General features: G+C 35.9%; 1 protein-coding gene across 1 annotated transcript in view; it reads left to right on the plus strand.

Moving 5' to 3' along the window:
• LOC149299719 (myosin-binding protein C, slow-type-like) overlaps window positions 1-14,149 on the plus strand; it is a 46,196-nt gene that overhangs the window by 15,965 nt on the left and 16,082 nt on the right. The window contains exons 8-18 of the mRNA XM_089486020.1: window positions 1,681-1,844; window positions 2,183-2,315; window positions 3,086-3,210; window positions 6,052-6,157; window positions 6,363-6,529; window positions 6,805-6,967; window positions 8,289-8,395; window positions 9,395-9,531; window positions 11,338-11,497; window positions 11,766-11,870; window positions 13,129-13,317. Coding sequence (XP_089342146.1) covers window positions 1,681-1,844; window positions 2,183-2,315; window positions 3,086-3,210; window positions 6,052-6,157; window positions 6,363-6,529; window positions 6,805-6,967; window positions 8,289-8,395; window positions 9,395-9,531; window positions 11,338-11,497; window positions 11,766-11,870; window positions 13,129-13,317 — 1,556 coding nt within the window. The remainder of the gene's footprint in view (window positions 1-1,680; window positions 1,845-2,182; window positions 2,316-3,085; window positions 3,211-6,051; window positions 6,158-6,362; window positions 6,530-6,804; window positions 6,968-8,288; window positions 8,396-9,394; window positions 9,532-11,337; window positions 11,498-11,765; window positions 11,871-13,128; window positions 13,318-14,149) is intronic.

A 14,149-nucleotide genomic window follows, 5' to 3' on the forward strand; every position in this document is an offset into this window, starting at 1 on the left:
AGTCTAGATTGGCCAAATGGTTCATATCTGTCACCAGATTTTAGAATAATGTACTATAAAACATTCAACAGAATGTCATATTTACTGCCTCTATAAACGATTTACTAATTTGTTCTGTTTCATAAATTTTCCAGATGCCAAACCATTCGGTTCACTGAAGAGTTTCTCTTCTCTCAGGGCTTAACTGATTTCATATTTTAAAATGATTAACATACCAGCACAGACACAATCCCACCTTACGGATAAATTGGAGCATGCTTATATCATATATTGATTACCAAGCTGAGATTTTAGACATTTTCTAAGCAATGGCCATGTTTTTGTTTTCCAAACCCCTTTAAAGAGTTCTCCATCTATATTTAAATTCATTGTCGGTGTAGGAATTGTGTGCCATGTCCTGGGCAAAGGCTTAAGCCATTTAGGACCAATGATGTACCTGGTCGCTTCAATGTCGGTGCAATTGTCACAGCCACCACGATTGTCCATAATTATTTTTTTATTTTTTAGTTTATATTGTGAAGTAAGTGTTGTGGAGGTTAGTTGGGAATTAGTTAGAAAGGGTTAGGGCCAGGCTTAGAGTTTGGTGGGGGTTATACAAATAAAAAAGTAATAATAAAAACATGAAAAACTTAAAGTAAATGAAAATTATATAGGAATATAGGTTGGTTTAAAAATCAGAGCAAGTTCACAAATCTATTTTAGGGATTCTTTCCCGTTTATACTAGCTGTGTATAATTTACATACATGTAAACTGTGAATAAATGTTTTTTCATTTTTTTTGTTTTTTCATTTTATTCACAAAAAATAAGATCTTACATGTATGGACATGGCTTAATAAAAAGCCACTAATATTACACTAAATGAGAAAGAAGGAAATAACAATTGAAGAAATAGTAAAACAACGACAATTGTTAGGGTCATGTAAACGTAAACTAGCCATTGTCCTTAAACTGAAGGTCGGGTCATAGTCCACTTACTGCTATCAGATTGGACCCTGTCTCTCTGAGCATTCCAGTTCCCAGTTTTGACCCCGCGCAAACACAGTGAGCTGCTGTAGGTTGGTGCCTTTCATATGATAAACATGGTGTTGTTGACAAGTAAGAAAGATTGAAGGAAATCTGTAAAAGACAGTCTACATTGTCCATTGCGGTAGTAAGTGCTTAGGGTGTAGGAGGACACCTGTGTGCATTTGAAATGTAGGGGAATCTTGCATATAAGAATGGAGAAAGGGAGAAAGAAAGAAAAAAATAAATAATGCTGGCACATCATTTTTAAGGCATAAATATATGCAACTATTGTTAGAATCATCAACAATGTTCAAATAATATTTGCTAATGTTACCTGTAAATGGAGCATAACAAACATACAAAGCACAGGAAGAGAATTTGGAAGACATTTTATTACTTGCCCTCAGAGTGATTCTCCTTTTCATTAAAGTTGATAATGTTGAAATAACGTTCATGGCAACTTTTGTGCCATTTCTGAATCATGAGGAATTCTGTATCAGAGGGATTAGTATTCTTGCCAAAAAAGAGTCTGTTTTGAATGACAAAATATGTTATTTTATAATTCAACTGTAATATCTGTTTAGCTTTTAGTACATCCTACTAATTGGTTTTTTTTTACAAGTGGAACCAGTTTTTAATGTACTTTACACATTATTTTCCCTCCTGATATTAGAGAGGTCAAACCTGAAGAAGGTCCAGAGATAGACGTGTGGGAGATCCTTAAGAGCGCCAGCCCAAATGAGTATGAGAAGATAGCATTTCAATATGGGATCACTGACCTCAGGGGTATGCTAAAGAGACTAAAACGCATGCGAAGGGAAGAAAAGAAGAGTGAAGGTATAGTAAATATGGACAAGATAGTAGCTTTTACAAGAATTACCTAATAATGTTTGCAATTATTGGATATGATTCAGTGATAAATATAAGGTAGCAGTAGGTGCTGATTAACAAAAGTTGTTGACTTTGTCAAGTTTTTATATTTCAATCTTGCCTTGCTTGAAGGATGGAAGTTCAAATATGGAGGTTTATATATTTGTAAAAATATTTAATGTTTTGAAATAAACAGAGAATGAGTTACTTATAGTTTGTGAAGGCGGTACAGAAGTATCATCTGTTTCCCAATCTGAAATACATATCTGACTGGTAAAGCGTTTGATTAATTTTTGTGTCCAAAGCATTTTCAAAAAAACTGGATCCGGCTTATCAAATTGACAAAGGAGGACGTGTGAAGTTTGTGGTTGAACTTGCAGATCCAACAGTTGAACTAAAATGGTACAAAAACGGTCAGGAGATCCGTCCCAGTACAAAGTAAGTAAAATAATTTAAAAAAATATATACCAAAAAATCATAATTTGGGTATATTCATAAAGCTTCAAGTTAGGTCAAGCTAGCAGTCAAGTCATGTTTCTCAGACCAGTTCATCTGACTTGGCTGAACCAGAGGAATTTGTCTATTATTAAGTGTATTAAGAGTATTACTCAGATGCCAACTCAACTACAATCCAATTGTGACTTAAGCTAGTATAAGAAGCATAACAGCGTGTCAATTCAAGTTCAACTTTAGTTAAGTTGAAAAGGGTATCCAACCTTACAAACCAATTTGACTCATCAGGGGAAGGTGAATTGAGCCAGAACTCAATCTTCAACAATGCACATTTGCATGACAAATTCGATAGCACAAATTAACTTTTTATATGTATGTTATTTTCATAAATACAAATATAGGAGCTACTGCTAATCTGGCTTAGTGCTGTTGAGTGGTTTCCAGTTGAATTACTGGAGCCACCTTCATAACTTTAATAACATCTCAAACCTTAGCGTGTTGCTTGTTTCTGACCGTGTTTACTCAGCAATCACAGACCCCTTTTTAATTGTAAGCCATAACGGATGTTAAATATTTGTCTTGGTCAGGTCTCATTGGCAAACCTATGAATTTATATATCACAGGGTCCTAAAAGCTGACAACTACATAAATATTGCTACATTTCATTTCCTTATAGACAGTTTCTTTATTTTTGCATGGTTGTTTCCTACTACCAAGAATTGTAATAATTTCTTTCAAATTTATTTTGGAAACAGGTATATATTTGAGCATAAAGGTAACCAGAGGATATTGTTTATTAATAACTGCACATTAGCAGATGATGCTGCTTACCAAGTGTGTGCGGGAGATGAAAAGTGTTCAACAGAGTTGTTTGTAAGGGGTATGTATATTTCTGATTTTAATAAATAGACAATCATTAAAGGCAATGCTTACTATGTATAGATGATGCAATGGGTAACACAAACAGATTGAATTAATTGATTTTTATGTGTTGGATTTATCAGACTCACAGGTAACTAAAAAGGTGTGGAAACAGTTTAGATGCTGCACATTCTTTAAGAAGCGGTTCAACGCATTTTTTTTTTTTTTTTTGTTTTTTTTTTATTAAATTGTACATTATCACATGCATGATGCAAAAAGAAATAAGATTAGAACAACGGTTACCATTACATAATAATAAGCATATATATATCTTAAAAAATAGCCTAGAGTATAACTTCTTGTCTAGAGTTATATTCATTGATATTTTATATAAAAATGGGTATTACAATAACAATAATAGTACCATGTAAGTCCCAGGTGTCCTAAAAATAGAATTATTTGCAGAAAACACAAAAGAAAAAGAAAATTAAAGAAAGAAAAAACAAGGGTCTGAAAAATTACTAGATTCCAAATACCCTCCAAACATATCTACATTTTCAACACACTACATTCATACTGGAGCTCAAATATATATTTGTTATAGCGATTCATTATATTTATTCTACTTATAGTAATGACCTTGAATATAAAAAAGAGTATAGTGTTTGATGTTAAAAAAGTTTACTACGTTCCTTTCGTTTTATCCTACTTCACTTCCCTTTTTTTTATTTTTATTTTTATATAAATTAAATTAAGTTAAATTAATTAATGGGAAATTTAGCCAGCCAAGGCTTCCATATCTTATTAAATTTGTATATTCTCTGTTGTGCTAAGAAAAATCCCTGTTCCATAAGGCATTGATGCTTTATTTGATTTATAATATTTTCAATAGAGATTGGGGTTTTTTGAAGCCAGTTCCTCGCAATGCTTATTTTCATTGCCAAAAAACATTGAACTACAAAAGCTCTGCGGATAAAAGTTAAATGAGACAGATCGATGTGTAATAAGGCTCTCTCAGGGGTCATATCAATATCTATATTAATAATAAAGGAGATTAGTTCAAATAATTCCCTCCAAGAAGATGTAATTACAGTACAGTCCCACCAGATGTGTCTAAAGGAACCTAGTTCCTTATTACATCTCCAGCATATTGGTGAGTATTTCTGATGGAATTTAGCCAATTTAGTCGGAATCATATACCAGCGAAACATAACTTTATAATGTATCTCAATCACGTTCTGACAGTGAGAAATTTTACTTATTTCTGTTAAGCTGTTTATCCAATGGAGCTCTTCACAGTAAAAGGCAAGGTCCCGATGCCATGTATGCATAATATTAAAACACTTTGGAGATTCAACGTCTTCCATTAGTATATAACACTTCTTTAAACATTTATTGATTATTTCTAATGAGAACAATTCAGTAATCTGGGTACTTATGAACGATAATTTACCCAGGAATAGATTTGATTGAATATAATGCCTAATTCTAATTACATTGTACATTTCTGTGGTACCAAGATTAAATTCCCTAGCAAGTGTTTGAAACGATTTCATGTCTCTTGAGTTTAAAATATCACTAATTCTTTTAGTTTTATAATTGTTCCAATTCTTAAGAGACAGCTGAGGTATATTAAGCATAAGAGTTTCTAAAGGTGCAGTAGGGATTATTTTATGATTTAATTTTAATTTACCTTTCAATATAATCCAGAATTCCATAATACTTTTGATTATAACAGGAAGATTTTTATTCATAATACAAGATCTGGCATTACATCTCCAGATAAGGCATTCTAAGTTACTCATACCAAGTAGTTCCTGTTCAATAAGAAACCATGATTCCTTATGGCAGCTTTTATATTGTAATTTTAATAAATGGGTCAGCATACTCGCATAAACGTATCTCTCTAAGCAAGGAACATTAAAGCCCCCATTTCTTTTACTTGCGTATAGAATTTTTTTAGCTATCCTGGGTTTTTTCCCTGCCCAAATAAAAATTTCTATATTTTTTTGAAATACTCGTATCCATAGTTTAGGAAGTCGAATCGGAATCATTCTTAATAAGTACAACCATTTTGGTATTATATATGCTCTCACTATATTCATTCTCCCTAACCATGATACATATAATCCCTTCCAACTAGCAATATTTTTTATTAAATCATCCCGAAGTTTACTATAATTGGTTTCAATAATGCTGGAGAGATTTATCGGAATTATAATTCCTAAATATTCTATCCTTTCCATTCCCCAAACGAAATCATATTCTTCTTTCAGATAAGTGCTAATAGATCCAGAAATATCTGACAAAGTGGCGTAAGTTTTATTTATATTTAGTTTATAATTAGATAATTTACTATATATAGAAATTTCTTGCATCAGTTCTTTTAAGGAGTTTATTGGGTCGTATAAAGAAATCAAAATATCATCAGCATAAAGGTTAAGTTTAAATTCTAGGTCTCCAAGTTTAATGCCCTTAATATCACAATTAGTCCTTATCCTTGCCGCTAGGGGTTCAATAGTAAGAATGTATAACAAAGGCGCTAGAGGACAGCCTTGCCTAGTACCATTGTGAATATCGAGGTTCAACGCATTTTGGATATACTTGAAAGGGACTTTGCCACTTAAGCAGGATATTGATTCAGGATGTAGAATATAAAATCAATTGTACTAGATAAATTCCTGTGATTAAACTACTTTTTTGCCACTTGCCTCTAGACACAATAACATTGATGCCCAACTTTGGAGAATGTAGTTTAGCTTACTATACCTTGGGCATGATCAACATCAGTTCTTTCCCAAAATGTTTATGCCACTTCAAGCAATTACTATGTATTTAAAGTATTTTGTTCTTGCCACAGAGCCACCTATATTGGTCACAAAGGAACTTGAAAATATTAGTACATATTGTGGAGACAGGGTGGAACTTGAGTGTGAAGTTTCTGAAGTAGATGCAAATGTGAAGTGGTAAGTTATTTACCCAGAGAATTAATGAAATATCCGCCTCCGTTAGCAATAGAATTCCACAGCATGTGCATACACATACGTGTTACTAATGTCCTGTATGTTTACTACAGCCACACACAAGGAGCAATAATCATGTCATATGTAAATGTGTCTGTCCTGTGACAATAAACCATTACCCTCACTCACACATGTGTCTCTTCGCTAGGTTTAAGAATGGTGTAGAAATTACAAATGAGCCCAGATCACGGTACCGGCTGAAGGTGGATGGTAAAAAGCATACACTGATTATAGATGAAGCAGACAGAGGGGATTCTGCTACCTACTCAGTAATGACCACAGGAGGACAATCAGCAGCACAGCTACAGGTTGACTGTAAGAGCTTTTCGTATGTTCTTCTGCAAATATTATACATGTATGTGTGACAGACAGTCATGTCAATGTGTACTTTTTACAATGCACAGTGGGGTTTACTACTCATTTCTTAGAGGCAGGCAAAAAAAGAAATACTGCAATTCAAATAACATATCTGACTAATCGAAGACGTGTAAGAATAAGTTGAACTTTATCTCCTGTTTAATATATAGTTGAATTTTAACATGATGATATGTGCTGATGATATATCAAATATTTCTGTGCTTATATTTAAGTGCGACCACTAAAGATTTTACAGCCACTGACTGACATGACTGTAAATCTTGGCAAGGAAATCAATCTGAAGTGTGAAATCTCTGAGAATGTGCCAGGAAGATGGTATAGAAATGGACAGCTCATTCATGGAAATGACCGTGTACAGATATTTCATAAAGGAAGGTGAGCAATTAGTTCAATAAGAGAGGTTTTCAATTTACTATCTGATAACAAATAGATTAGCAAGAAAAAGTACCAGATTATCCTACAGACAACTGTGATAAACACAAAGGCTCACCCACCCAACCATGGCACCCTTTACATTAGCATTGGTTGGAGGTGTTTGGAGATAACTCTTGTAGCAGGGTATGATAAATTCACTAGCTTTACTAATTTGCTTACCCTTAGTAGGGGTCTCTGGATTGCGAAGAAGCCTGTATTTCTGGCCAGCTCTGCAGTAACGTGCTGGTGGGTTTATGTGATTGCTTAGCAGTATTGAAGGGTGTAGTTTCCCTACATTTGTTGTAAGGGTTTTTTTTCACTAAAGGGAGCGTTAGCTATATAGTTTGCAGGAGACTTTTAGTTCCCTCACTTCATTGTTCATTCTGAAAGACCAGCACTTGCACATTTCTCCAACAAGAAGCTTGAGCTGGTCTTGCATAATTAAATAGGTGAAGAAATCTCAGTAACTCAACTATACATGTTACAGTGCTAGCCAAGCTCTTCCTGTAGCAGGATCTCACTGGGGCTCAAACTGCAGGATGTGTAATGAAGTAAAGGAGTAGACCCTCCAAATCTCCAGAAAACTTTCCTAACAAATCTATTTAAAGTAAATAGACCCGAGAGTAGTATTTGAGTAGAATAGGTGCAGTTGATTTTGCAGTAAACCAAGGTGACCAGTATAACTTTGTAACCAGTCCTGTATGTACCTTTGGGGCTGCCTTGGCCAGACCTCAGTTCACCCCCAGTCCCCACGTCCATGGTTGGTGTCTCTGATACAATTTAAGAAGCAGAGGGCCAGGATATGAGGCCATAGCTTGTCTCTCTGTATCACGCATCACCTCTTCTATCTATAGAGGGTGTGCTAAGCCAGCATAGTGTCCATTGAGTAAATAAACTGGTTGTAACCAGCCTATGGTTGCAGCGCGACCGGTGGGTTTGATCGCATGGGAGGGAGATCTGTCCCCTTGTTTTGTATCAGGGGGACTGGCTGCCGCCCTAGGCTTGGGCCTAGTGGGCCTAGGCCGGGATCCGTCACTGCTCGGTATGCTCCACCACCATCTCACAGGATGCTAAGAAATCAACTTTTGAAGTCACGGGCTAAAAGTGGTAGTCCCCAAACATGTTGCATGACAACTTCTAAATATAAATTCATTTGTATTATTCAAATAAATACATGAATTGCATACTTGATTTAAAATGTATGTTAAGTTGTGTATGTATTATGCATTCATGCTTATATACAGGGTTAATAATGTGTATTACCATATTTCTTGTCCCATAGGAACCACAGATTGGTTATACAAAATGCATTAGTTGAAGATGAAGGCGAATATGCATTTGTTCCAGATCTATACCTAACAAATATTCCTTGCAACATCCATGTCATTGGTATGTATTTAAGATATTGTAGTGAATTATTGTATTTTTATAATGGAGCTGTCTGCTGGTCAGGATTCCACAATAATAATTTCTTGTCACTTAGAGATCCTTACTGTAGACATAAATTATTTAGCACATACAAATTAAATGGCAGACTTGTGTTCTTGACAGCCCTACTAAGAAGTGAGAAAAAAACAAACCAAAGGTTGAAACTGCAGCTTTGCAGCTGCCATCCCCCTCTTTGCTCTAATGATGCTTGCCACTAGTGGCAGGATAGTGCGCCCATTAAAATCATTTCCCCAAGTCAGTATTCAAGCTGACTGGAGGTAAGTATATCATGTGCATGGACATGTGTTCGGCTGATGCATTTGGTTCATCTCCTGCAAGGAAATAGCTCTGTGGCAGGGGAAGGTGCAAATGCATATGGGGGTGGGAGTTTACATGGAAGGGACACGCCAGGATTTAGGGACCTTGTGTGTTTTCCACTCACTGCCTTGCTGACTTTTCCATTGACAATTAGCCCTAACTGCAGTCTTCATGCAAGTCTGTCCATACAGCTAGTGGTTTATCTTTGAGTCTGTCAGTTCAATAAAATTTCATGAGTTTTAGGTCAACTGAAGAGTCAACTTGACTTTGCTAAGTTAGAGACCTTTTTAAGTTGACTGCCAGCTTGACTGGTAACTTTCTGTAAACAGATGAGTTACTGTGCTTTTCATAGCACCTTGCTATGAGTACAACTGAGTTGAAACTGGCATTTGACAAGTTGCTCAATTTCAGCCTTCTCAGTTGAGCTGGCTAGATCAACTCTCCTTGACTTCTCCTTGAATTGGAAAGAAGAGCTAAGGGTAAGTAGAAAAAGTACACCAAAAGGCTAGTGTGGTAGTGAGAGGCATAATAAAAGTCAGACATTAAAAGTATATAAGTGAAAATTTGAAGTACAGGGTTTTTTTATCATTTCAACTTTTAGTAAGCAAAGCAAACTCAGTAACTTGTAATTTTACTTTACAGATCCTCCAAGGATCCACTTTGATTCCCTTAATTATCCTGATAATACTGTGGTAGTTGTAGCAGGGACAAAGCTGCGACTTGAGGTTCCTGTTACCGGAGAGCCAGCTCCAAAAATTATATGGAGTAGAGGAGATAAGGTACATTTCAAAGAACAAGCTAATGTCCCTGTACCTTTTTGTCATACCGTATGTACATATCTAAAAACTGACGTCATACCGTAATTAAGTCGCATAGCCTTTTTAGTGTTAAAACTAATCCATTATCTGCATTTAAATTTTATCCATAAAGTGTTGTATAGGCTATGCTACAGAAAGTTCGAGGAGATTAAGACTGTGACACTGAATGTGGTCAAAGCATTTGGGTTTTACTATAAAGCAAGGATAATTTCTCCAGGACTTTCTCGAAAATCTGTCTCTAAAGTTTGCAAGTAGGCAAGAAATTATCCCTGCACACCAATCATCCTTCTTTTCATTTTAAGTAGCTAAACTTACTCAATAATACTGTCAATGTATAGTCAGCAACACTATACTTTGTAACTAACAAAGAAAGGCAAGTTCCTAAAATGTCATGTAAATGTTTCAACTAAAGAAGTCTAAGTTGCTAATGACTGTGGTAGGTATTATTTGACAAATATGTGGCTTGATTTTATTACCTCTATAAACCTTAATTAGAGGTCACGGTAATCCTTAACTACCCCCCCCCCCCCGAATGTGAGTAGAATGTGAAAACAGAAAAAAAATTTAAAATCAATAAAAACAATGTCATTTAAATGGACAGATTCTAGACCACAAAAAAAGTGTAAAGAACTTGTACACGCCATAGAAAACGCAATAAAAACCTTGAATATTCACAAGGAGGAAAAAAAACACTGTATACTAGTGGCAGTGCGGACACATGGATTGCAGCATAAAAAGCAGCAAACAAAAAAACTAGCCATACTATTAGTTGTACCACATTGGAGCCTATTTACTAGACTGCAAGTGCAGCAGCAAACTTGCATGAGTTGGACAAGTTTGTGCAAGTTTAAAAAAAAGAAATTAACCTGCAGATTCACTAACCTGTGTTTTTTTTTAAACAAAGAGAGGTTCTATTAAACAAATGGGGAATATGATTGCTCCCTTTTTCCCACCCCATGCTTTGTTCAGAAGGCAGGGGGGTTAAGAATATTAATATTAGCCCGTGGGAGTCACAGACCCCAAGCTGCCCCCCCATCTCCTTGTGCCCAGTGGGATAGGGTGGTTAAAATAAACCAAATGCGCTTTGGCTGCATCCTTACCACTACCAATGTGCCTCGCATCCCCTACCCACTGAGGCATAAACATCATGTAGTGCCTGTCTCACCCAATTCTTGGCCTATCGTATGGATGAGGTAGTGTAAAAAAAAAAAAATACATAAAAAACTTTAAAATCTATTCTCCCCATCTCTATGTTCCCCATTTGATGGTGAGGTCCATCTAAGCACCTCTTGGGTTCTATGTAGGTTAACCATGAAAAGCACTGTGTATCAAGGCACTCAAGAGATGCAACCTGTGGGGAAAAAAGCTCATCATTTACCTTTCCATCCAGCAATAATCTGAGAATAATTTGATGCTCATTTCTGGCCCAAGGGAAGAGGCCATGCAAAAAATAAAATAATAAAAAGACTTAGGGTTTTTTCTCGGATGGATCACAAAAGGAAAACATATTCAAAATATAAATAATTGATTTGAGCAGTTAGCAGTAGTTTTTGAATTTGGCGCTTATACTTCAATTGCTTGTGGGTATTGTGGGTATGATCTAAGGGCGTGATCTTAATTTTCTTAAATAATTGAAGATCGATTAATTAAGCCCAAGGTTATACATTACATTTACTATTAACATGTGCTGTTTTAAATTACCACTTTGTATCTTGTTTGTATCTTCTTAAACAAATGTAGAATCAAGTATATTTCTTACCTCCTCAGTGGATCACGGATCTGGGTGGTCGTATAAGAGCAGAAACATACCCTGATCATGGACTTTTGGTCATTGATTCAGCTGAGAAAGACGACACTGGAACGTACAGGATTATGGTAAAGAATGAAGCTGGTGAAGCTGTAGCTCACATCAAAATTAAGGTTGTAGGTAAGTAGCAAAAAAAAGGTAAATTCAATATATGTTGGCAAAACCTCCATTGATTGCATTCTTTATGGATATATATAAAACATACATATAGATTTACATGCAAACTTAATCATATATACAAACAGATGAGGAGAAACACCCAAGATAACCATGCCTCATTTGACAGAGTATGATGGTCCTAAAGTTGGGGTTAAGAAAATAATATTTCATGAGTAAAATGAAATACTTTGCTCTGTAATGCAAACAAAATGTTCGTGTTATCCTGCAGATATCCCTGATGCTCCACAGGCTCCTGAGGTAACAGAGGTAGGGGAGGACTGGTGTATTATGAAGTGGGACCCTCCAGCTTATGACGGAGGATGTCCAATTCTAGGTAAGTAAAGTCTACTAAAAAACAAGACCCCAAAGGCTATTTTTATAATACAGACAAAGGTGTATACTGTCTTAGCCATGGAAAAACAGGAACAAAGTTATTGGATAACTTAGAGTTTGAGTGCAAGCTTTTTAAGACCAAGTTGTTAGTTCCTTTCACTAATCCATGAGGAAGGGACCTAACAATTTGGTATTGAAATCTTACAATCAAACTCTAAATTAGCCAATAAATGGCATCATAATCTTAACTCCACTTTTTCCCTAAAACAGACTAAATCAATTAAGCTAATATATGTCACATACGGACTGTACTCCTAATTGTAGGAATCCCCTGCACAAGAGATAAACAAATTGTATCCTCTATTTTGTATTACACATCAAATAGAAATATCAGCAGTTTTTTTAATATAGCACCACGTGAGTGTATATACTTATATATTTTTCATCCAATGTATTTCAAAAGCAAATCTCAATTCCCTTTGAATTAGCAAAAATGAAAATGTAACGAGCCTATGTTCTAAGTGGACATAACTATATAAACATATATCATGTGTTACCCAAAGTCTCATGGGGCTAAAGCAAAATGCTCTGTCCAATAGAGCAGCCATGATCCTGTTAATCACCAACGCAAGACTCAATGAAATTTGTTCAGAGAGCACAGCACAGAGTGTTGTCCATAACTCAATATGTTGTTGAGTTGTAGACAATAGTATTTTTTTATATACCTCAAGGGCATATTGCCCTTGTTAACACCCATGTAATGTGCCATGTGGGAATGATTGGCTGGTGGCCCGGGTTCTCAGGCAGTAAGCAACATCAATCCTATTCACCTTTGCCTGGGAAAGCAAGTGCTACTGGCATCTGTAAGCCAAGACTAAATACTACATACTTGAAGTTAAGTGTCAGTTTTCTGTGGATTTCATGTTGTGCCCTCCGTTTTTAAATAATAATTTATAATATATTTATAATAATTAAGGAAATACGGTTAAAAAAAATGCATCAGCCAAAATTTATTTTTCCTGATCACATCAATAAACTTCTATCGCTGCTTTCTTTATGTCACCTTTGAAAATCCGGCAACCCAGTAACAGTGGGCGCCAGTTTACTGGCCATATATTTACAAGAACATAGTGTTAAAATATGATCAAATTTACCTTAAAATAAGATTTCCTTAATCATGAGAAACAACATAATAACTTTTGTTGCTCTTATCAACCGCACATCATGTGACTCCCTCGCCTTTCATATACAATTTCCAGGCTATTTCATTGAAAGAAAGAAGAAGCAAAGCTCAAGATGGATGAGGCTAAATTTTGATCTTTGCAAAGAAACAAATTTTGAACCCAAGAAGATGATTGAAGGTGTGGCCTATGAAGTCCGTGTATTTGCTGTCAATTCAATAGGAATATCTAAGCCCAGTATGCCGTCTAAACCTTTTGTGCCATTAGGTAAGTAAATAGTTATTTTTATTTGATTGAGAAGGGCAATTTAAATATTTTTATTACAGTACATAGCAAAATGGTAAGTATATTATTGGGGTAAGGATTATTTTAACAAATTGGCATAAATAATTTCAGTGATTACAAAGAAACAGATTATTATTATTATTATTTATTGTTTTATATAGCGCCATCAAATTCCGTAGCGCTGTACAATGGGTAAACAGGACATAACAAGTAGTATGTTACATTACAAATTGACTAACAGAGACAACAGGTGAGGAGGGCCCTGGTCAAAAGAGCTTACAGTTTAGAGGGTGTTGGGTTGTATTACACAATAGGCAAAAGTGCCGTTGTTAGGGATAGACCAGCCACACTAGTAAAAGTATTGCAGGAGAGGGAGTAGGAAAGGTGAGCTAAAGGAATATGGGAGTATGGGAGGCCGTTAGTGTAGATGTTGTAAGCATCCTTAAAGAAGTGGGTCTTGAGGGATTTTTTGAAGGAATAAAGGCAAGGGGAGAGACGGATAGACCGGGGGAGGGCATTCCAGAGGATAGGGGCAGCCCTTGAGAAATCTTGTAAGCGGACATGAGAGCTAGAAATCAGAGGAGAGGACAGAAGGAGATCATTGGATGAGCGGAGGGACCGGTTAGGAGTGTATTTAGAGATGAGAGAGGAGATGTAGGGAGGGGAACCGCTGTGAAGGGCTTTGAAAGTAAGAGTGAGGATATTGCAATGAACCCTGAAGCGCACAGGCAGCCAGTGAAGAGACTGACAGAGGGGAGAGACATTAGTAAAGCGATGGGAGAGGGAGATAAGTCTGGCAGCAGCATTCATGGTG

Source organism: Sceloporus occidentalis, unplaced genomic scaffold, assembly GCF_023333645.1.
Source record: "Sceloporus occidentalis isolate IW3139 unplaced genomic scaffold, rSceOcc1.0.p SCAF_28, whole genome shotgun sequence".
NCBI lineage: Eukaryota > Metazoa > Chordata > Lepidosauria > Squamata > Phrynosomatidae > Sceloporus > Sceloporus occidentalis.